General features: G+C 41.8%; 1 protein-coding gene, 1 long non-coding RNA gene and 1 other non-coding gene across 4 annotated transcripts in view; 2 read left to right on the plus strand and 1 right to left on the minus strand.

The window, feature by feature from the left end:
* The first annotated feature begins 805 nt into the window (after positions 1-805).
* On the plus strand, positions 806-7835 carry LOC129337929 (uncharacterized). 2 transcript variants are annotated; one of them, XR_008597864.1, is made up of 4 exons: positions 806-1065; positions 6283-6348; positions 6802-6904; positions 7398-7835. It is a non-coding gene; the product is annotated as an uncharacterized LOC129337929 (long non-coding RNA). The 2 variants fall into 2 exon arrangements; XR_008597865.1 differs by lacking the exon at positions 806-1065 and adding an exon at positions 4611-4681.
* On the plus strand, positions 6647-6728 carry LOC129338106 (small nucleolar RNA SNORD87). Its single transcript, XR_008597891.1, has one exon. It is a non-coding gene; the product is annotated as a small nucleolar RNA SNORD87 (small nucleolar RNA).
* A 3354-nt stretch (positions 7836-11189) lies between the features above and the next one.
* TRPC1 (transient receptor potential cation channel subfamily C member 1) overlaps positions 11190-24911 on the minus strand; it is a 29479-nt gene continuing 15757 nt past the window's right edge. The window contains exons 8-13 of the mRNA XM_054992086.1: positions 24432-24571; positions 23266-23409; positions 22499-22674; positions 20863-21064; positions 17649-17843; positions 11190-14676 (exon numbers count right to left, since the gene is read on the minus strand). Of these exons, the coding sequence (XP_054848061.1) occupies positions 14449-14676; positions 17649-17843; positions 20863-21064; positions 22499-22674; positions 23266-23409; positions 24432-24571 (1085 nt within the window). The 3' untranslated portion in view covers positions 11190-14448. The remainder of the gene's footprint in view (positions 14677-17648; positions 17844-20862; positions 21065-22498; positions 22675-23265; positions 23410-24431; positions 24572-24911) is intronic.

Consider the following 24911-nt stretch of genomic DNA (forward strand, 5'->3'; position numbering starts at 1 on the left):
AAGACATTGAGGAAATTCAAGACTTTTCTTCCATCCCCCCCCCCCCCAAATTAGGGCTTTTCTTCCACACACACCCTTGATCTCACACAATCACAGACGTGCCAGCAACCTCGAGTTCCAGACTAACAGCAACAAAACTAACACTCCACACACAGAGATACCAGCAAAAGACAGGTATTCTACTTCTGATTTTTTAAAATATCTCTCCTAACAGGAGGATATACTAAAAGGAAAGGCAGGATTGCCCATTAGAAATAACAGGAGAGGCTTGAAAGCCCCTTGGAGATCACGGGAGGCAGGAATGCCACTTACTTGCATGGGCTCCACTGAAATACATTACAACACAAAAAAGGGGTGCAAAGAAAATGCGGAATGGATTTTCTATAAAGGTCTCTGAGCCCAGACAGGCTACTCTGGGACTGGAATGACGGCCCCTAGTCGAGTAGACTCAGTGCTCTGCAACTGGGATCACAAACCGTACAGTGGAATTAAATACTTTAGATTTTAATTGATATTTCTGGAAGATGTGTGTAGCTATTGCCCAATCAGCTACCCCTCAATAATTATCCAGACTGTCAGCTCCTCAGTTTCCTTACACAACACTTCTGCTGCCCACAGGGGCTGTCATTCCACTCTGAGGACCCTCATTCCACCCCCAGAGCAGAGATGCTGTTGCTAGGGTCCTTCATTCCACTCTGGGGGCTGTCATTCCAGTCCCAGAGTAGTCTCTCCAGGCCTAGAGTCCATTATGGAAAATCCATTCCGCATTTTTTTACACCCTTTTTTGTGCTGTAACGTATTTCAAAGGAGCCCGTGAAAGTAAATTGGCATTCCTGGCTCCCATAATCTCCAATGGGCCTTCAAGCCTCTCCCATTATTTCTAATGGGCAATCCTCCTGTCATTCCTTTTAGTACACCCCTCCAAAGGGGGACTAGGCAGAGCTGGCCTGTGATCCTGGAAGTCGAGCGCACATGGAGAAGCCCGTCCTGGGCCCACGGTAGCAGCGGCCGAGGGGGGGCTTTGTCATCTGCCAGGAACATGTTCCCGTGGTGGTAGAACATGAGGTAGGAAGACCCCACTATTGCTGAATGTTTCTCCTCCATCATTGCTTTAAAAATGAGCACAAGCAGACTGTAGGCTGGACAGACCACGCTGGGCTGCAACCTCTTTCTGGTGTGCTCACTTATTACTTACCGAGATAGATCAAGATGGGTAGCCATGTCGGGTCTGACTGTAGCAGCAGAAAAGAGCAAGAGTCCAGAAGCACCTATAAGACTAACAAATTGGTGGTAGGGTAGGAGCTTTCACGAGTAACAATACCTGAAGAGGTGAGCTGTGGCTCGCAAAAGCTCGTATCCAACTACAAATTTTGTAGTTGCTCTTTTCTATTTACAGAGAGAGCCTTTAATGCAGAAAAACATTATTAGTCAGTGATATCTGGCTAGCCTCATTGCTTTGGACTAGGTCTCAGTTTGGCTTTTTTAGGCTCATGAAGCATAAGCTGAATCCACACGTGGCATGAAACTGCCGGAATGCCAGTGACTTCCTGGAGTGGTTTCTGACATCATCGTGCCACGAGAGCCACATCATGGCGTGATGACATCAGAAATCGCGCCAGGAAGACGCTGGCATTCCGGCAGTTTAGTGCTATGCCAGTAAGTGTGGATTCAGCCTCAATTTAGCTTATGGGCAGGATATGTGAAGCCTGCTTGTTTGGGCTGATGTACAAATACCTTCTAGACACGTGTTCTTGGCGGAAGAATTGGGGGTGTTAAAAGCCAGGGTTGTCAAACTCCAGGTAGTGGCTGGAGATCTCCTGGAATTATAGCTCATCTCCAGGCCACAGAGATCAGTTCCCCTGGAGAAAAGGGCTGCTTTGGAGGACTAACTCTATGGCACTATACCCTGTTGAAGTCCCTCCCCTCACCCTCTCCAGGCTCCATCCCCCAAATCTCCAGGAATTTCCCAACCCCAGGTTGGCAACCCTAAGCAGTAAACTCAGATTTGGATTTCCCCTCTATAAATCAAGGTGTACACTTTAATAGGCAGTGTGGGTATTTATTTATTTATACCCCACTTTCTCCCCTTTGGGGATCCAGAGCAACTTACTTCATTCTTTGTTCCTCGATTTTAGACTCACAACAGCCCTGTGAAATTAGGCTGAGTGTGTGTAGCTGGCTGAAAGGACACCCAGCAGGCTTCCGTGGTAGAGTGGAGATTTTAACGTGGGTCTCTCAGAACCTAGTCCTACAATTAAACCACCACATACCATCTTCAATCAAACCACTACTGGCTCTCTAAATAGAATAATACGATTTTTAAGAACAACTCTTTGGCTCTGATTTAAATAAAACACTCAGTGGTGCTAGCAATCTGATGCTTTTCCTTAATATGGCTATTGTGATTTTAGTTGCCTATTAAAGTGTTCAGGTTTAAGAAGGTGCTAGCATTACCAAATACTAAAAGCAGTTTTTAACATTTTCATCAACTTGAGAAAGTGCAATAAGCGTAGATACCGAGCATACGTACATTATTGAAAGAATCTTGCTACATCTTGTGTTATACACATTTACACAAGCATACAACTCTTGTTAAGAGCCACTTTATGAGTATTGTGACTAGGTTGCCAACCTCCCATTGGTGCCTGGAGATCTCCCTGAAATACAAGTTATCTCCACCCATAGAGATCAGTTCTCCTGGAGAAAAAGGCTGCTTTGGAGGGTGGACGCTATGGCATAATACCCAGTTGAGGTCCCCCCCCTCCAACACCCCCTTCCTCCTGCTACACCACCAAAATCTCCAGAAATTTCCCAACCAAGAGCCAGCATATCTAATATTTTATCTAATATCTAAAAGCCAGCATATCTAATATTTTTCAAATATTAAAGGCAGTTCGGTTTACTGTAATGTTGTAGAACAGTAGGAGTATTGAGGAACTTACTGTAATAAATAAGGGGACAGACAAGATCCACATTTTTATTTCACCTTTTGCTAGCACTATTTAATCATTAAAATAGTTGCTCTTTCTGTAGGTACATATCTCATTTTCCTTTTGACTGAACTGTGGTTACACTGTTTTAATAAATTTATTGTTTGCCCTTTTATGTTTTTAACCTAATGGGCTATTGTCCTGTCACAGAAAACATCTTTTGTGTAAATCCAATATACTAGTGTGTTTATATACTTTGCCCTGACCTGGATAGGCCGGGACAGCCTGATCTCATCAGACCTCAGAAGCTTGGTTAGTAATTAGATGGGAGACTTCCAGCGAAGACCAGGGTAGCAGAGGCAGGCAATGGCAAACCACCTGTGTTAGTCTCTTGCCATGAAAACCCCACCAGGGGTTGCCATAAGTCAACTCTGACTTGAGGGCCAGATTTCATTTTCATTTTCATATACTTTATTCTTTTAAAACCCATTCCAGTTTGTGAACTGTTACAGTTTTTGTCTTCTTGATGTGCTCTGAATGCTTAGCTTCCAAAGTTATGGAAGTTGCAGTAAGTTTTTGTCCTTAGCTCCTGTGACAGATAAATGCCATTCTAAAAGTGCAAGTACATTGAGCCATCAAAACTCTTTTTTAAAAACAAGATTAACTTATTTGTGTAATTGATGGCAGCATCTTTCTTTGAATACATGTGAAACTGGCCCTTTGGTATGTATTTTGTAGAACTGACATAGGTTTTAATTGGGTGGTATATTGAAGACCCAATGGGAAAATTTACTTCCAGTATTGATTACTGTGAGTTACTTCTAGTCTTCCAAGTTGTCTGAATGGTGATGAATTAGACAGCTAAACATCATTATTGCAGCTGATGTCTTCATAAATCAGCGGCACCAGCTGGATGTCTCGGTGTGAATGATAAATTGCCTCTTTGTCACCTGGGAGATTGGTTAAACAACAGTCATCCCATAGCCCTGACCTCTTCACAGCATAGCAATGTATGTAAGTCTGGGGGATCCCATTTTAATGAGGTTTTATCTTGACGGTGCTAGGAAATCCCATGTACTTAGTTGAACTGAGTCTGTAGAGAGTACGTTCTGCTTGCTTAGATATCTGGAGTCCCAGAGGTACAGAAGTTGTAATCTTTAACCTTGTTTCATCTTTCATACTTGACAAACAGGATTGACTAAAAGAACAATGGTTATTCTTTAGAAACCCCCTGAAAAAATGTTCTGCCTTTGCAAAAAGACCTTCCTTTTGTGGACTTATGAGCCATTAGAATATTGTCGATAAAATGGGTATTCACTGTTTTAACTTAAACTGAGTCATAAATTGTATTAATTTCATTAACTGAGAATATTTGGTAGGACTCAGCAAAGTTAATTGTGGAATGAACTGAAAAATGACAGTAAGTGGTTTTTTTTTTAACTGAACTGCAGCCCGTTTGTTTTGTGTGTTTCTGCAGGCCCTTTCATCACGTGCTGAAAATGGAGTCTAAAATTCTGTTTATATCTAATGGCTTCACAATCATTTGGGTTGGACTGTCTTGTTTTTTCCGCCAGCAAGGTATAACATGAATCTTCAAGTGTATTATTTTTTTCCCTTGATGATTTAAAGGCACAGAACTGGGATAATGCGTTGAACCTAAAGCAACCAAACTTCTTGTTTTCCAGCTTCAAAGAGGTTTAATGGTTCATTTGAGGGGACATATTTAAATGCAACGGGAGAAGAAGCATATGGTGAGTTGCTTTTATTCATAGCAATGTAGGTAAAGGTAAAGGTAGTCCCCTGTGCAAGCACTGAGTTATTACTGACCCATGGGGGGACGTCGCATCACGACATTTTCTTGGCAGACTTCTTGTTACGGGGTGGTTTGCCATTACATTCCCCAGTAATGTAACACTGTTAAAATGTTTACAACTGCATAGATTAACTAGGTAAATTAACAACTGGCTACAGCCAACCAAGAACGGAGTGATAGCACATTCCTAGGTTTTCAGCAGCAGCTGTCACTGCTTTGTTATGGAGAAGAAATTGAAACAGGCGCCTGCCTCATGGCTGTTGTACATGGATCTTGCTAGTAACGTGCAGAACTGTCACGATGCATACACTAATCAACATGTGTCGACTCTGGAATGGCAAGCCAATGGGTTAAAAATATGCATAGGAAAGTGTAACCTGATACCCAGTATTTCATAGATAATAGCAATATTAGGTGGAAGCTACTGGTACTATGGCTTGGATGCAGATTATAGTATCTTTTAAACTATTATTATTAACAGTAATGGTAACAACAACAATAATCTTTCTCACTGAGCCTCAAGGCAGATTACACAGTGCAAGTTGCAGGCAGAATGCTGGCTTTACTAATGTTTTGGTAAGCAGCATTTTCTCAGGTGTGAATGGAAAATTTGTGGAGCACGTTTGATAACTCGCTCTATTGTCATGGCAGATTTTGTGCAAGGTACAACTAAACGAGTGGCTCTGTGCCCTGACTTTTCTTGGATTCTTTAGAAATACAATAATCATATGCAGGGGTCATTTCATAGAAAAAGAGCTGGAGGAACTCATTAGCATAACTGATTTGCATATGCCACACCCCTGACATCACCTATCCTGGCTGTTTTGGCCCCAATCCTGGCCATTCAGGGCCGAAATTGGGCCCAAAATGGCAAAAAGGGACTGAAAAGGGGCTCAAAATGGTCAGGATAAGGCCACTGCTGATCCACCACCTGTCAGAGGCCCGATCCAGGCCGTTTTGGCCCCAATCCAGGATGAAACAGGACCAAAATGGCTGAGTCAGGTGGGCGGGGCCACATCATGTGACCTCCTTGGGGAACTACCCGAACTGCGTTCCTGCGTGTTCCCCCTCGAAATGAGCCCTGATCATATGTCTTTTTTTCCCTCCACACCCATTAAGTGTGCCCAGCAAATCAGGGCAGGGGAGCGATCGTTTCTAATGTCTGTAAGCACGCATAGAGACTTCCCATGGAGATGCCATCAGGATGAGTAGACAGGAGGACCCAAGTCCCGTAACTTAAAATGGCCCTGAACTAGTATCTATAGATTAACAGTGCAAATTCCAGGAGCAAGAAGATGCATATGTTAAGAAAATACTGAATGCTCCTTTAGCTAATTTGTTCCCAAAGAATTCTGTAAATATTTTCTGAAGAATGAAATCACTTTCATCACTCAATAATCTCTTTGTTGACATACTTTCTCATATAGTTGATACACATTATTAATATATTTGAGAACAATGATTCTGAATAGACTGTTAATTTAGGCACTTCTAATTTTTTAAAAAATAACATTTTAAAATGCTGTTTTATCTCCTAAGGTTTTGTCACGGTTTGCTGAGTACCATCATCAAGATGCCTCTTCGTTCACTAAGACAGAGATAACAGTGAGTGTTTTATCTTACCAGTAGCCCAGATCCCATTCCTAACCCAAACTGCATTTTTGAAAATACATAGGATTTAAACAATAAAAATAGTAAGTCTCCTGTTCTGGAGTCATCTTAGGTAAATAGCTAGGAGACTGTTGTCATTTCATACAACCTCATATTGTCTTGTGTGTAATTTCTTTTAATTCCGGTATTTGGGCATTGACAGAATTTACTTTGCAATCAAAGTACTGAAACAGGGACAATATTTTAATAAAGAGAATTAGTTAATTTATGTATGATTTTGAAAAATTATATTTCTGGCACAGTGATGATTTCCTTTTGCCGTTTACCCATCTGAAATCTTGCTGATGGATATTTACTAATTCTGAGGTGCCAGTTAAAGTTTAAATAAGCCAAGCGATCAGTTTAGTCTAAACATTCAAGTTCTGTAATTTTATTTTTTCTTTGCAGTGAGTATCTTGATGGAGTGGATGGCAGACTTCAGATGTATTCAGACATCTGACTGCCGCATTCTTCCTGCTTACAACAGTGAAAGCAACACTTGGCGTGTGAGGTAATTCTGTCTTCCATCTATAATTTGTCTATCTAGAGTGCTATCGAAATGCTTTATGAAGAAGAAATTAAACATGGCATTCTTGTGAAAAGCAGAATCAGAATTTAAAATGCCAGAATAAACTGTAAATTATGCAGGAGAGACATTAATTTTGAAAGTAAAAGAAGATTGGTGATAATGCTTGAAATACTGTGTTGCACAGTACTGTTTTGAAAATTGATTTTGAATTCAGTTCCATTCTTCAAATCAGAACTATTTTAAAACCAAGTTTAAAGTTAAATTGAGATGCCATTCTTCACAGAATATTCTAAAGGCTTGTCTTTTTTGTAATATATATTTAAATTTCCCTGTTTAATTGAAAATAAAAATGACCACTTTAAAAGAAGCAAACAGCTTCAACATGGATGAGACATTGGCTTGTTTGATGTATTAGCCTAATATAACAGAGTAACTGGCAGCTATTTGATCTGACATACTACCTTTTTCATTGCAGGTTAGCGAGAAGAGATTTGACAGAACCGTTGTTGCTTCATGAGTGAACTTAATTTGTGACATTAAAAGAATATGTTTATTGCGGCTGGATATAGTTTCTGTAGCAGGATGTTGAGAATTGTTCAACTTCAGCATTACCTATCCTAAGAGAATTTCCCCTCCCCAAAACAAGGCATGAAAAAATGACTTGCTGACTGTACACTTTGTCCAATTTAACACATTCATAGTCCAAGTACATCTTGGTTTTGAGTGAAAATTAGATCATAGAGGATGTGAGAATAGTGTACCCTTATCTCAATTTCTTCATCTCTCCCAGCCCTTCCCACCAACTTTCCATATCTTGGTTTCAGGCCATTGGTTGTATTTTTGTAAAATTCTGGTATAGAAGGGCTTGCAATAGCAGAAAATGATTCTGCATTATTCTTATCTATTGAATCGACTTACTGATAAACAGACATTTTTAAACACAGCTTTTATTTCTCTACATGCTAAAAATGAAGTACTTAGAATGAAATACTGTTACTCGAATAAAATATTAGCCATTATTTTTTTACTTGTCTTCTATTCCAACACTGCCCTGAAATCAAATCTATTAAGTGAGAGAATGTGTGTTGTAGGCCCATATGTGGCAATGAACCGCATAAGCTGTTGATGATACTGCTCAAGGGCATGCCTTTTTTTCTGCCAGAACGTGATGGAAAGCAGTTCCGGCACCTCTCAGCACCAGGAGCTGGAAGAGGTGGCAGCGGTGGGTGGGCACCTGCATGGCCTCTATGCAAAGCCCGCCGAGTAGCCTCTCCGTCCCGGTGCCGGGAGCCAGGAAGTGATGTCATCGCGTGGTCCCGGGAGCATGCACTTTGTGCACGTGCCTGTGGTACCACCACCTGCTGGGAGTTGCCCCGGGTGCTGGCAACCCATGCTACACCACTGAGTTCCAGCACCTCTTTTCCCTGAAAAAAAGGCCCTGCTCAAGGTTGAGTTCCAATGGGAAAATGGCACTGGGAGCAACACAAAATACAGAGGATCGTATATAGAAAATTAAAGTTAGGATACTAAATTATATTGTAACAATTGTCAACATTTATTCTACTGTGAGATAGTACTACTAAAATGTTTGCGCGTGCTTGGATTTGCCATAGTTATATGGAAGTTTGACATCAGGGGCATTTTCATGTAGAAACTCTCTAGTGACGTGTGTTGCTGACAAGTCTTCTGTTGAGTGGTCGCTCACCACTCAACACAGATGAACGAGACCATCTGTACTTTTATAGTTGTTGTGGATTTTCCGGGCTGTACTGCCGTGGTCTTGGCATTGTAGTTCCAGACGTTTTGCCAGCAGCTGTGGCTGGTATCTTCAGAGGTGTAGCACTGAAAGACAGAGATCTCTCAGTGTCAAACTGTGGAGAAGATGTTAGCAGGTAATTTATATCTACTGAGGGCTAAGCTACACATGACGAAAGACACTTGCCTGGCAAGTGGATTCAGTGGAGGGCAAGTGAACAGGGAGAAATACACTTGCCGTTCAAGTGTCATTCGTCATGTGTAGCTTGGCCCTCAGGAAGGTGGGTTTGGGTTGCATCATCCTGTAAGAGTTTCCCAGGGTGTGGAATGTGAATGGAATGCAACAGTTGAGATGAGCAACATGGCAAGAAATTTGTCCTATCAAATCTTGGGAACACGAGTAAGTCAGTGGGCTAAATTTTGTATGAGACGGCAGAAGCAGAGTGCTGATTAGTGACCAACATAGTAAGTTACGAGGAGCCCTTACTTCGATTCGCTTTCAAACTATGCAATCAGCCATGCTTGAAGGTTGTTATTCCAAGACCCCAGTTGCCCAGTGTTGCTGCTTGTGTGGAGGCTGTGCCAGAAGATCTGCGCCATTATCTCCTATATTGCCCCCGACACCTATCTCCCAGAATGAAATTTTTAATCGCAATTTTAGCTAGGCTGGGCTCTAGACAAGATAAAGACAATATCACAGCCTTACTATCTGACGAGGACGCAGTGACCTCGTACAAGGTCGCTCTTTTTGCTCTTGCAGCAGGAAAAATCCAAGAAAAGGCTGTGACAGCAAATGGATGTCTCCTGGCTGCAGGTTCTACAGTCATTTTAATAGTGTTTTTATCTTATTTGGCTCGGGTTGCATATTTTATTTGCACTGTTGTTTATACAATTGTTTTTGTCTTATCATTTGCTACGGCCTTTGGCCAATTGCAATAAATTCAAGTATGAGTATGAGATTAGGGACAAAGAATCACAATGAGATGCAGCCAACAGCAGTTCCATGAACTGTTCTCGGTGTCATATAATAATAGTAATAAATAAATAACAACATTCAATTTATATACCACCCTTCAGGACAACTGAACACCCACTCAGAGCAGTTTACAAGGCGTGTTACTATTATCCTAATGACAATCACCCTGTGAGGTGGGTGGGGCTAAGAGAGCTCTGAGAGAGCTGTGACTGATCCAAGGTCACCCAGCTGGCTTCAAGGGGAGGAGTGGGGAATCAAACTCAGTTCTCCATATTAGAGTCCCGCCACTCTTAACCACTACTCCTGGCATGAGAATAAACTGGCACAGATTTGCCCTGAGCCTTTTGATAGAAGCATTCTACTTTTGTCGTCCTTTCACTTGCACTCTTATTTTACAGCTGTGTGTTAGAATTGCTGACTTGTTTGTGCAGGCCAGTAAGGAGGAGGACACCTTTCCAAAAGAATTCTATTGCAATGAAGATTGTTTGGAAAGATCCCACAAGTAAACCCAGACTTTAATTTGAACCCAGGTTTAAGCCTGAAACGTATGGAACTGTAGAACTTCTTTTGTAAACTGCCTGTAGGGCATAAAGACATTCTTTCAGATCATGATCTTGTAGCCTCTCTTATACTAGTGTCTGTGTGACTCAATTATATCCCTTAAAATGTTTTGAAGAGAGAAAACTGTAAACATGTGTCAGAAAAAAGGGTTTTCCGTTGTAAACACAAACAACTAAAGAAGAACTGGTGCTGTACGGAAGTGCTGATACCATTTTCTAGGCTTCTTTTTTCTGTGTTCAATAAAGTGGTCATGTGACTTCACATTTCATTCCTATATCCAGGGGTCATTTCATAGAAAAAGAGATGGAGGAACTCATTAGCATATGCCACGCCCCTTGCCATCGCCAGAAGTGTCATTAGCATAACTGATTTGCATATGCCAAACCCCCTGACATCACCTATCCTGACTCTTTTGGACCCAATCCTGGCCATTCAGGGCCGAAATTGGGCTCAAGATGGCCGAAAAGGGGCCCAAAATGGCCAAGATCAGGCCGCTGCTGAATGGGAGAGTGATCCACCACCTGTCAGAGGCCCGATCATGGCCGTTTTGGACCCAGTCCAGGCTTAAACGGGCCCAAAATTGCCAAGAGTCAGGTGGGAGGGGCTACCTGACATGTGATCTCTTTGGGGAACTGCCAGAACTGTGTTCCTGTGTGTTCCCCCTCGAAATGAGCCCTGCCTATATCTGTTCATTCTCTCTGTCTATTTAGTAATAACTGGATCTCTTATCACAATAAATACTAGAGCTGTAAGCTTGCATGCAATATCAATTATTAATGCATACAATGCTGACATGCAAATAATTTTTTTTTAAAAAAAAACCCTTGCCTTCTGAGGAGAACATGGGTTCTCAAGTTACTGTTTTCAGAACACATACCTCACAACTACTCCTAAAGATTTTTGTTACAGCCAAAAAAACATACGACAAACATCCTTCGTAGTGCTATTCAATTATTCATAACAAGACAACATGAACAGTGCAAATCCTGCTATTTATTTGTATAAGACTTTAAAAAACGAGAGCACACCTTACATTCTAGAGTGTGAGGAATGAAAGGAGACAATAAAATAAGAACAATTATCAAAATACCTTAACATCTCTTATTTTACACATTACAATGAAAAGCTCTCCAAGGCTGAACATTTCACGATACATAAAAGTAGCAAAAGTAACAAAAGTTCCTGAATAAATTATTACATTATCTTTTAAATTAGCATTAGACAAACCCTGCCTCCCTCAATAGTTACTGTCTGTTCTGTAAAGTGTCAAGTGACAAAAAGATAACATGGCACAAGAATTCATATCTTAAACATCTCGGATTTGCCTTCAAGTGCTAAGAGTACCACTCATTTTTTTAAAAAAATGTGTCAGAGTTCATTTAAACGGACGTATATGTTAATCCCAATGAAGTAATGTACATAACTGTATAATACACAAAATATATTAGTTTTCCAAACAACAAAACAAAAACACTGCTACAGTTAAGTTTTCTCAAAATGAGCAATGTTGGACTTAAAACATCATTCAATCTTTACCACAAATCAGGGGTCCCCAACCTGGTGCCCAAGGGCACCATAGTGCTGCTGACACATTTCCTGGTGTTCACCAAGTTTTTAGAAAGTGGGTGGGGCCAGGTGGGACTCTGGCTGTGCAGATTTTTAAAAGCATTGCTTTGGCAGAAGCTGCTTCCACAAGACAAGGATCTTCACTGTGTGCTTGAAGGTAAGCTGTGGCAGCCATTTTGTGGCTGGCTTTGCCTCTTGCAGTGGCCATTTTGCGGCAGCCATTTTGTAGCTGTACTCAGCACACTATGTCAGAATTTAAAATGTGCCCCCAGGCTCAAAAAGGTTGGATACCCTTACCATACTGTTATCCATTACAGCTTCATAGGCAATCTTTTGGGCTTAATTCAGTTTAGACATAATCAATGCTAGCATATATATGCCCCAAGAAATCAATGGAACTTAAGCATACTAGTAACTGCGCATGCTCCCACTCACGATTTTCACTGTTACCCACGGGATAAGATTATATTTCTCCAAGATTAATACTCACCATAGCTGCTTTCAAAGCAGGTTTTGAAGCTAGTTTCATACTCTAGCTTTACAAACTATATAGCATGGAGCTCAGTAGACTTAATACTGTAAAGATACAGAAAGGACCACATGATCTTATGAAGTTCTCTCGATCTCTAAACCGTAATAAAAAAAAATCAGGAAACTTGCCTGCACCAGAGGCCTAAGGTTGGACGATTAAGTTCACAATGAAAAAAATCTCGTAAATAATAAGATAGGATTTTAGCTTTTTTATTTATTTATACCCTACCTTTCTCCCCAGTGGGGCCCAAAGTGGTTCACATCATTCTCCTCTACATTTTATCCTCACAAAGACCCTGTGGGGTAGGTTAGACTGAGACTAGCCCAAGGTCACCCAAGACCCAGGCCAAGATCACACGGTCACTTTAAGTGTAGAGGTATGGTTATTCTGTACCCACTACATTCCCTCTTTTAATTCACTAAATGTTTTAGAATATTTTTACTTGTATCACAAAACATGAATTTTGGTTACAGAGGGTTTTCTTTTGTTTTTCATTGCTTTAATTGCCACTCTCAGTTTGGTCAGGTCGTTCCAAATTCCATTTTGAGGATAAGCTAAAAAGCTCCTCCTTCTGTCAGAAAACCCATTTCTCCAAATGCAAAATGGGAGTTTCCTTGTATGTGCGTGACACTTGCAGCTGCAACCTAGAAGTCCTTCCTAGTTCAAGTGATAGGCTAAGTGTACAAGTGCTGGTTTGGGCTGCGAGTCTCCTTTCCTCTTGGACAATCTCTAAATGAGAATGGTCACTTAAAGCCACAAAGCAACGAAAGGGCAGGAGATGATTCAAATTGAGGCCAGTCTGAAAGAATAACCAATCAAAGAGAAATCAATCCATTTTGAGTGAGTGAGGACTAATTCTCTGTTGATGACAGAAGTAGGACTAACATAGGATCAGATCCCATCAAGGAAGATGCAGTATGAAACATGGTAAGCAGAACTAATTCAAACCAGTAAAGCGTGGATCATGCTGAGCTAGTAAGGCTTGTTCAAGCCTGGATGAGACAGTGTAGGATCTCCTGATGAATCCTAATTCAGCACTTTTGCATTGGATTCACTCTCTGAATTTCTTTCACGAGAGCCCAGTAACCTCTATTATCCCTGCAGTACTAAAGACATATATTTAACTGGTGAGGTTTTCATGGCAAGAGACTATTGCCTGCCTCTGCAACCCTGGTCTGAATTGGAGGTCTCCCATCCAATTACTAACCAAGGCTGACCCTGCTTAGCTTCTGAGATTTGACGAGATCAGGCTCACCTGGCCGATCCATGTCAGGGCAACTCTATGGTTAATGGCAAGTAAAACAGTTAAGGGATTTTTTCCTAAAGGTTTGGATCCTTGATTAAAGCTGCTGTAGCCTAGTGGTTAAATTTTAAGAATAACTGTTTTAAAATTGTAAAATGTACGTTTTTTAGTGTGTTGTTTTGCAGAGTGTAATCCGCCCTGAACCTGCCAGTTCGGGGAAGGTGGAACAGAAATTGAAAGTAAAAAAAATAAAAATAAATAAGTGGTTGGACTGTGAATCACCACTCTGCTGGTTCGAATTCCTCTACTGCCTTGAGCTCAGCAGGTGGCCTTGGGGTAAGCCACTCCTCTCAGCTCCAGCTCCCCAGCTGTATTGTGGGGATAATAATAACACTGATTATGTTCACAACTCTGAGTGGGCACTAATCTGTCTAAAAGAACAGTATACAAGCACACTGTTGTTGTTATTAGGTCAGAAGAGAATCAGTCCAGCTAGACGTGGCAAAATTTGTGCTAGAAAGTACTCTGACTGCATGAACCAGAAACTAGGATCTACACCACGCTTGGCACTTCTATAATTAACAAAACAAAATCATTAATTGGAGAGCAAACCTGAAATCTTCAGAAAGAATTACTTCAACACACAAACCATGAAACTAAAGCCAGTCCCACTCCCGGTGAAATCATTAGGCTTCAGCTATTTAAGTTTTATATACTGTACACGTCATAAAAAGCTTCAAAAATACAAAAACAGTAATATTTTTCACAACTGAACTTGGCTCCAGCTCATGCCATGATATTTTAAAATGTACTAATGAGAAATTATGTTATTTGGGACGGAACAAATATTCAAATGAGCATGCCTAAATTTTGGCCTTCTGAAACCCTGAATCTTAATTTCTTTGATAAAATATGGCATATTTAGAAGTCCGAAAGCCAAGCAGGTCTCTCATTTCATTTCGGAATTTGGATAAGTCCTGTCGGAGTTCATTGAGGTTTTCTACAGTTGCCTGATCTGTACTTTGCATTCTTTGTCTCACGGATGTCAAGTACCGATGAACCAAGCAACACATCACTTTTTGGTAATTCTCATCCCTCTTTTGTTTCAGATTTTTCCACTCCTTTAAAGAAACAATGGCAGGTTAAATAGGGTTTTGTACAACTGGCAGTAGGATGTTCCAAGATTTAAAAAGTATGTTCAACACTGAATATTACATAGGCTGTAAAATAATAGTGTGTGTGATTTAGTCAAAAATTATGATGCTCATCTCCATTACAATAAACAAAACTGAAAAGTGCTTAACTTTCACTGAATTTTGTGCTTAGCTGTGTGTGCTTGGTAAACGAAGAGGGTTCTCATCTCCAAAATATTAGTGACTTCAAAGAATCCACTCTTGCTAAGATTCTAGTTCCGCCCACCATCCAGTTCAGGCTTCTGGAGCTCCAAAAAATGCCTCCGAGGATCTCCCTTCCATCAACTTTGAAGGCAAACAAACCTCCTAACGCTTTGCATGTTCACTGAACAATCTGGTGCGTGACTGAAGGAACATTTGCAAAGTCATTACAAAATCAAATGCTGTAATTAAGCACTGACATATAATTGTCACTCTTATTGTTTTGTTGGCTTCGACTATTTTTAGTCTCTGGGCTGGCTACTAAATGAAAGCTGGCTGTCAAAAAGGGAAAGTTGTTTATTTTATCCCCATCAGTTTTCTCCCACTATCATAACTGTGAAGTGTTGGACTCCTTGCCGATAAAGAAAACTGTGCAACAGGACCAGCTACAACTAACACTCCAACTCTATCAAGCTAATTTTATTAAACCTTATACCCTTACTTTAAATACCCCTTCACCTTCTGGCTGGATAAAACCCTACATACTTCCACTTCTAAGTGGATCTGAAGAAGGGAGCTCTGACTCTCAAAAGCTTAACATAGCTACCCACCTGAAACTAACATACACGGAGGTTTCCAAGATGGGGGTAAAAAACTCAAAGCACCAACTAGTGACGTCCAATGTATGCCCAGATGCTGAAAAAACCAGATGGGGTTTGGATGCCATCTTGGTTTGCTGCAGCAGCCACAGTGAATGGTGAGGCATCTGCCTCACAGGTCAGAGTAGGACCCTTGAAGTAGGAGCCACGATGAGAAGGCAGTGGTGATGCTGAGGGAAGATAGTAGGAACTAGGAAGAGGGGGAGGAAGAACTAAGGAGGGGATTTCCCTCCCCCATGGGCCTTCATCGGTCCCCATTGTTATTATATATATATGTGTGTGTGTTGTGTACAGGGCTTTTTTCAGCTGGAATGTGGTGGAATGGAGTTCCGGAACCTCTTGAAAATGGTCACATGGCTGGTGGCCCCGCCCCCTGATCTCCAGACACAGGGGAGTTTAGATTGCCCTCTGCGCCGCTGAGCGGTGCAGAGGGCAATCTAAACTCCCCTCTGTCTGGAGATCAGGGGGCGGGGCCACCAGCATTGTGACCATTTTCTCCAAGGGCAACCCACTGAGTTCCACCACCTCTTTTCCCAGAAAAAAAGCCCTGGTTGTGTACGTATGCCTGCACAGTACTAGGAAAATCCTGGAAAATTTCCAGTCAGTATTTGGATTTTGCTATAAGGCTGTACAGTACAGGAGTACAGTTATAGCATTTATCTTTATCCACAACAATAACTCCAATAAAATCAGGCACTCCAGTACCATCGATTGCCTAAGTGGCTTGAAAATAAATTATTCTACAGATGCAAAACATGTGTGTCCTTATTGTTATTATTATTATTATTATTATTATTATTATTATTATATTTCAATTTATAAACCACCCATCCTCAGGGGCTCTGGGCGGTAAAAAAAGGAAGAAAGCATCCTCCTCTGTACCAAGGATGCTCCTGTAACTATTTTTACCGGCTAGAGGGAACTCTAGTAATTATTGAACTTAATGATAGGGTACCATGACTATGTTTACTCAAAACAGTTTTAAGACTAAGCAGCTTCAGGGGTTTTTTTTTGGAGTATTTCATTTTGATGTAACATGGGCACATGATGTGGGAAAGCTCACAAATCCACAGATTTTAGAATTAACAATACATCTTACTACAGGAAAAAATCGTTTGCCTTGACTGAGGCTGTTTCCACACGGCTTACCTTCCCTCGGAAAGACCCAGAACATCGCGCAAAAAACACGGAAGATTGCATGTGAGAAAACGCGATCTTCCGTGTTTTTTGCACGATCTTCCGGGTCGTTCTGAGGGAAGGTAAGCCGTGTGGAAACAGCCCAGGTTTGCATCTCCTGCCTTTTATATTTTAAAAAATACTTTGAAATGGAAAAGCGCAAAGAACTCCAGATGCTGCTCTCATAAGGCTCTTGACTAACCTGTGGAGAAGTTACTGCCTCAGAGGCTTAACGCTCTTATCATGTCCAACTAGAGAAAATACCGAGAACTGCACAGCCTCGATATATAACATGTTCATTTTTGTGACTCACCAAACCAGGAAGAGACCGTTGCTTGACTATGGATTACAGACTAGCAAGCAGTCTCAGATACATTATAGATTTAACCCCCGCCCCCAGCTAAAATTCCAGCACAGTGCACAGGCATGACAATAAGCTACAGTTATGACTATCAGGAATAAATGTGTTTGCTGTAACATATGAATATGGCCTAAAACCTTTCAGTGACTGAAAAGCAGTATGGAAGGGCTATTATTGTCTGCTTTTTCTATCCTATCATGGTCTTACAGAATCCTGCAACGTGTCAGGTGGTCTAACTGGGAAAAACCAAAGTTTGCTTAGTAGCACAGTCAGTTCTGCTGCAACAGATGTTACTATGGGCATCACAAGCAACTACCGGATTAGAGCCCATAACATCACATTATATATCGCATTACAAAAATTTCTGATAATGTTTTTGATGACTATACAAGAACATTCAGAAATTTCAACAATGGAACTTCTGAGAGGGAGGGAGGGAGGGAGATTTGTTGAGGCTACTTACAGAAATTAATTATTTGTAACAAAGGACAATACCACTAAGAGTTTAATTGGACATCTTGTCTTACTACTATGAAAATGTGTCATTGCAACAAATACTTTACCTTTAAGCTATTCTGCCGCTTGACTCTGCCAGACGATGTATGAGAACAGATCCATTTACTGAGGCTGTTAAATAGATAGCAGATGGTCTTGGGAGAGGGAATAATATTGAAAGGTGGAGGTAATGTACATTTGTCATCAAAGTAGCTAAGCCAAAGCTTTGCACGAGCAAACTTCCATTCTTTGTCCTCGTGATTCTAAATGATCGAAAATGAGAGATTTCAGAGATTCTACTAAACCAGGATTGTAAATAACACTGCATTTAAACATTTAATAAGAATGGGTTAATGACAAATAAATGTGATTACAAATATATTTACTGAAAAAGACGGTTTCAATCCGAGAACATTTTGTCCATGGGTATCTTAGGTGATCATACACAGAGCCACACATGTCAGGGCTTTGCATTCGCCATAGTGCTGGACACCACCTCCACGTGAACATTCTGGACACTTCAGGAAAGTCTCCAGAAGTTAATATTTGTATCATGGCCCCTCACAGGGTTGCAAGGGACCTGGACTCCCTCAATGGGAGACAGCCAGGTCCCTGGACTCTCCCGGTGGGGATTGGGAGCCGGCACATACCCTGGCTTCCTTCTTCGTGTGCACTCCTGGCTCATGTGATGACATCACTTCTGGGAGTGACATCATCACACGGGGGTCAAAGGGCGCCCCCAGGTCAAAGGGGGCCCTTGTCCTCGCCTGCGTGGGCTGCTCTCGCCGCAGCCCACTCTCGCCACCACTGCTGCAGCCTGCTCTCATTTGGCGCAAAGGGGTGCAGTGGCGGCGGCAAGAGCGGGCTGTGGATGCAGTGAGAGGGACCCACTCTCACTGCCGTGGCCCGCTCCCACTGCCACTGTGTCCCACTCTCACCTCTGCCACCATGGCCTGCTCTCATAGTGCAGGAGCGTGCCCCCCCCCACCTGGGCGCATGCCCCCCAGCCCCGCCAACCAAATAAGTGGGCGCAGAGAGGGAAAGGGTGGGATCAAGGGATCCCCCACTCCGGACGGGGGATTGAGAACCCTAGCCCCTCATGTTTTGGACTGTAATCTTCAGGAGCACGTACACATTCCAAAGCTTAGTACAGGCGCAAAACCCATTGGTGTCATGCAGACTACCAAGAAGAAAGTGCTGCAAACCATCCCACTCTAGGCCCTTATGATGGGAAGGTCCAATTCACTGGCCTGCCTTTCCACCACCCCGTTGTAGGACACAGGTGCTGTTTATCAGCAGAGGCCTGATTATGCCACGAATCATGCAAGGTACCATGTCAGAAGAATCCATTTTGATACGATACATTCTCCCTCTGCATGAGGAACAGCGCCCCCGCCCCCCCGAAGATTAAGATCCCCATAAACAAACGGCTTCACATCCTTACTTATAACACGCTGTGAAATCAGTCAAATCTACTTAAGAACAAAAGATTAACCCAGTTGAATAAGACAGTGGCCCACCTAGTCAGCCCTCCTGTTTCATATGGGGGCCAACCAGTCACTCTGGAGGGCCGACAGGGAACAGAGGCTGACGCCTTTCCCTACTGTTGCTTCCTGGCACTGACATTCAGAGGTTTGGTGGTGGGGGTGGAGAGTGCCGTCAAGTCATAGCTGACTTACGGTAACCCCTGGCAGGGTTTTTCATACCAATTAAAATGTTGAAGATGCTGACTTGCCCTATGCCAGGGCTGTTCTGTGAATGAGGTTGTCACTCTTGTTTCAAGTGAACTAGGCACCTCCTTCAATTCAGCTGTATAATTTGGATGTGTAGAATCTCATACCCAGATGTGATAAAATACAGTGGAGGATTTGACTCAAATGTTTGCTGTTCTACAGGTGTAGTAACCTAGTGATCAGTGACCCAAAGGCCTGCCTTGCATATTTATATGGTGATGGTGGTGGAGAATGCCCTCAAGTCATAGCTGATTTATGGCAATTCCTGTTGGGGTTTTCATGGCAAGAGACTAACAGAGGTGCTTTGCCATTGCCTGTCTCTGCAACCCTGATCTTTGTTGGAGGTCTCCCATCCAATTACTAGCCAAGGCAGACCCTGCTTAGCTTTCGAGATCTGATGAGATCAGGCTCAGCCAGGCTATCCAGGTCAGGGCTTTCAGAGGTTTACTGCCTCTGAATAAAGTTTCCCTTTGGTCTCCATGGCTAGCACCCACTGACTGACCCATCCTTCATGATTCTATCTAATCCCATTTTAAAGCCATTTATGCTCATGACCATCCTTCTCTCTACCCAGCCGTAATTTCATAAATCTCTATCATGTCCCCCCCCCACCCTCTTTAAATTGTCTCTTTGCTAAATAGAAAAGTCCAAGCCTTTCCACGTAGGAAAGGTGTTCCAACCCCTTAATCATCTTGGTTGCTCTCTTCTGTACTTTTTCCTGTTCTGCGATGTCTTTTTTGAGATAATGACTAGAACTGCACGCAGTATTCCAAATAAGGCTGCTACACAGACCTATACACTGCCAATGACCAACTTATTTTCAATCCTTTTCCTAATAGTCTCCAGCAGAGAGTTTGCCTTTCTCACTGCTGCAGCACATTGGGTCAGCATTTTCACTGAGCTATCCAATATGACCCCAAGATCTCTTTCCCTATCAGCCACAGGAAATTCAGACCATGTTAGCATATAGTTAATGTGGGGGGGGGAGGGTTTCCAATGTGCATTACTTCACACTTACCTACACTGAATTTCATTTGTCATATTCCTGCCCACTCACCCAATTTGTGGAGATCCTCCTGGAGCTATTTACAGTCGGTCTTTGCTTTCACCATCCAGAAGAATTTTGTATCATTTGGAGACTTGGCCACTAGACTGCTCACCCCTAGTTCTGATCATTTATGAACAAATTAAATAGCACCAGCCTCCATATCAGTCTTTGAGGCACCCCACTGCTAACTAGTTACTCAAGGGAATGATGATGCTATGTGGAACTAACAGCTAAGTATGCACTTCAGTGGTGGTGGAGTGGTGGTTAAGTGCCATCCAGCCATAGCTGATTTATGGGTTTTTCAAGGAAGGAGTCTAACAGTGGTGCTTTGTCATTTTCTGCCTCTGCAACCCTGGTCTTCACTGGAGGTCTCCCATCCAATTACTAATCAAGGCCGACCCTGCTTAGCTTTCAAGATCTGATCAGATCAAACTTGCCTGGGCTATCCAGGTCAGGGTTTGCATGTCATTATAAAAGAATGTTTGTTTTAAGAACACTTACCGCTATCAGCTGAAAACTTTTATGAAGCATCGCCACCAAGAGCTTAGTAAGCACAATCACCACGACTACATTGTATGTGCCGACAATAACAGCACCCACAAAAGACTGCAGCTCTTCGCCGTAACTAAATCTAGTAACAAATATCGCTACGTGTGCCAGGGAGAATATGTACCAGAACAGGGCAAAACAGGTGCCGATGAACCTGAAACAATGGGAACATGTGATTACATGACTCACAATGATACATGAGAAAAAAACCCAGCTAGCATGCAGTCAAGGCTAGAGCATTTCATTCTATGAAAGCAAAAACATTTCTGAGATGCTGTAATGGGTGTGACCTTGTTTGAATTCAAATCCACATTAAGATTTTTAAAATTAGTATTTTCATTTTTGTTCATCTGAATGTGCCACTAGGCACAGGGGACACCAGTGAAAAGGGGGAATACGGCAAAAGAGTCCCCACCTCACTCTTGTGCCAAGAGAGCATTTATTCCATCACCCCTTCTCTGCCCAGCTTTCTACTGGCTCCAGAGCAAGGTGGGGACATTTCCACTCAACCCACCCCTTTGCTGCAGCCCCTGATGAGATGTGACTTTTTTGCCATGGAGGACCCCAGCAATGCTTGATGTGTCTATGTGCACGCATGTGCATAGGACTACTGTGAAAAGAGGAAGGTGGAAAGGATTTGTCACCATGCATGTCCTCTATTGTCCTCTATTTGTGTGTCAACAGAATCCAACCTAATGGGACTTACAATGTGTGCTCTTATTTTAATAGGAATTGGCTTTCTCAAGACAGCATTCCACAACAACAGCGCTGAAAAAATCAGTGGAATAAAGAATCTGGGATATGGAGCCCAAAGCTGAGTTGGTGATGTGTTGTGACTGGAAGCGTGAGAAGAGTTATTCCAGTGTAAATTTTGCCCCTGCCATGAACTGACTTTGGTAGGCAAAACCTGAATCCTCAGCTTTGTTATTGATCCAAAGAAAACAATATTGACCTACTTTATAGGCTTGTCATTCTGCTTTACAATATATACTACAATGTATGGAGAAGTATTCTGTATATTCCAGGGGTCATTTCGTAGAAAAAGAGCTGGAGGAACTCATTAGCGTAACTCATTCGCATATGCCATGCCCTTGCCATCACTGGAAGTGTGTCATTAGTGTGACTGGTTTGCATATGCCACACCCCTGACATCACATATTCTGGCTGTTTTGGACCCAATCCTGGCCATTCAGGGCCGAAATTAGGCCCAAAATGGCAAAAATGGGCTGAAAATGGCTGAAAAGGGGCCAAAAATGGTCAGGATGGGGCCACTGATGAGCGGAAGAGTGACCCACCACCTGTCAGAGGCCCAATCCAGGCCAAAATGGGCTCAAAATGGCCGAGAGTCAGGGCCACCTGACATGTGACCTCTTTGGGGAACTGCTGGAACTGCGTTCTTGTGCATTTCCCCTCGAAATGAGCCCTGGTATATTCTAAAGCGCTATATCAATGCTAAGTATAAACACGATGTCACCAGCTTAGTGACATGAAGCCTGCCTTCAGATATGTTCTGGTGTTAAAAGTTACATAAAAAAACATAACAGCTAATTTTTACCACTGCCTTCTCAATGAACTCTCTGCAACTCACGAGTGGAATGTGTCATTGCTTTGCTGTTCGCAAAAGATCCCAGCACAGTCCTTCTCTTCATCTACAGTGAATCCTTTGTCATAGAGTTGGGTCAGTCCAATAGTGAACGAGAACAATACGAGGAGAAACATTCCAAGAAATTTTCCGAAGTCTTGCAACATCTGCCCCATTGAAATCTGTAGAACAGACCCACTGTTACCAATTTCAGTTATCAAAAGTTAAGAACTGCTAAACATGCTAAAAATCTATTATGAAAGCAGGATACAATTCCAGCTGAACACTGTAAAAGAATCAAACAGTTAAGCAGTTGTATTCAATACTATTGCGGTTGGTAAAGGTAGTCCCCTGTGCAAGCACCGAGTCATTGCTGACCCATGGGGGGATGTTGCACCACGTTTTCCTGGCAGACTTTTACGGGGTGGTTTGCCATTGCCTTCCCCAGTCATCTACACTTTACCCCCAAGAAACTGGGTACTCATTTTACCGACCTCGGAAGGATGGAAGGCTGAGTCAACCTTGATCCGCTTACCTGAACCCAGCTTCTGCCAGGATCGAACTCAGGTTGTGAGCAGAGCTTGGGCTACAGTACTGCAGCTTACCACTCTGGTACATTGCTAGAAACCCCTGAATTGAAAAGGTTCCATTTTGCATCTTGATTCTCAAAATCTGCAAGCAGTCAGGTACAAACTATATCGTGAAGTGTAAATCCTATATCTGAATCTAAATCAGAGAGCAAATCTAGACATTTTGCCCATATGATGATTTACCTGAAGTGGCCCCAGGACAGAACTTGTTGTATACATGAAGAAAAGTCGAAGGTAACTGAGAACATTCGCAAAAGCAAACAGACCTTCTGCCACCAGTGTAGGATGGAAGGCGTCCCAATCTTTCCTCTCAGCAAAATCATGGAACTAGTTATTAAAAGAAATTGAAAATTAATAACAATAAGGTGGACAATGGTTGTTGTGGATTTTCTGGGCTGTATGGCCATGGTCTTGGCATTGTAGTTCCTGACATATCGCCAGCAGCTGTGACTGGCATCTTCAGAGGTGTACCACCAAAAGACAGAGATCTCTCAGTGTCACTGAGATAAGGTGGACAATCTAGTGACAGCTATTAACCATCAAGAGCACATTGGAAGGCTACAAAAACGGGAACATTCTCCAATGCCTAACAATCCAGAACAAAATGCAAGACCACCCGAGATAAAATAAAGTACCAATGATTAAACTGCTCTCTTTCATCCATTATAGGCAGACGGAGGCATAACATTTCCTGGCCAGAGGTTCATGTCCCCAGATTCTTCTCACAAGCTAAAATTTCCTTCTTAACCATAATTCAGTGTCATGCATGAATATCGTTTCAACAAATCAATTAATGCTAACCAGGGTTCAGCTCAACTCAGTATTTATTCATACAGCACCCATTACAGTATACAGTACTTTACAGACTTGGATAATATATATTTTCTTTTCTTCACTACTAAATTTCTTTCCTGCTTTCAAATTTTTATTTTTGCTTACCTCTCAGGTGGCAAAAAATAAGATGTATGTGTTATGGTAGCACAGCAATTTGTAACGCATTTTCAAGTACTGGGTATACCTGCACTTTTTCTCATAGAAAATGAAGAAGATACCTTTAAATTCCATAAATATGCCAATTAGTACGATTTTATAAGCTAAGTTATAAACAATGCATTTCATGTTGTTCTATCAGTAACAGAAGTTTACATTTGATAGGAATGTAAGCATTGTATGTATTTCAATTTCCTACTACATTTGTACTTTTTTCTGCAACAATATGGGGGGCAAGTCTTTTTTCCCCTTCTGGCTTCAAAGCTTTTACATCTCTAATAAGCATTAGGTGATTCAAAGAAGTTTTTGAAAAATGAATTAAACTGCATATTTATGACAACATGCACAGCAATATTTACCTTGTTATGGGCAACTATTTTGAGAGCAAAAGTCGCTAGATAAAGAGAATTCATGACAAAACTCAGTTGATTCCGTGATTCATCTAGGAAGTCTTCTAAGCCTTGATACCAGAGTCTTTTAACATCAGACCACACCATCCCTGACAGAGATAAGAGAAAAATAGTTGGTGGGCTACACAACTACTTCAGTGCCTATCAATTTTTTTAAAGGAAACATGACACCTCTATTATTTAAAAAACTATTTGGGGATCGGAGGAGTGTCAAGATCATGTACACTTTACAACAACACCGGGTTTGAACACTAAGTTAGTACATACATGTAAAAATATATTTGGTATGTACACACTTCCATATTTAGTCTTTTCTAATAAGTCCACCTTTCACAGCATGCTTTATTGAAAAGTATTGTAAAGTCAGCATAACATCTAAATAAGTTTATATAGGTTTAGAATCTGACTGTATCCAAATGAACTGCTATT

Source organism: Eublepharis macularius, chromosome 11, assembly GCF_028583425.1.
Source record: "Eublepharis macularius isolate TG4126 chromosome 11, MPM_Emac_v1.0, whole genome shotgun sequence".
Taxonomy (NCBI): Eukaryota; Metazoa; Chordata; class Lepidosauria; order Squamata; family Eublepharidae; genus Eublepharis; species Eublepharis macularius.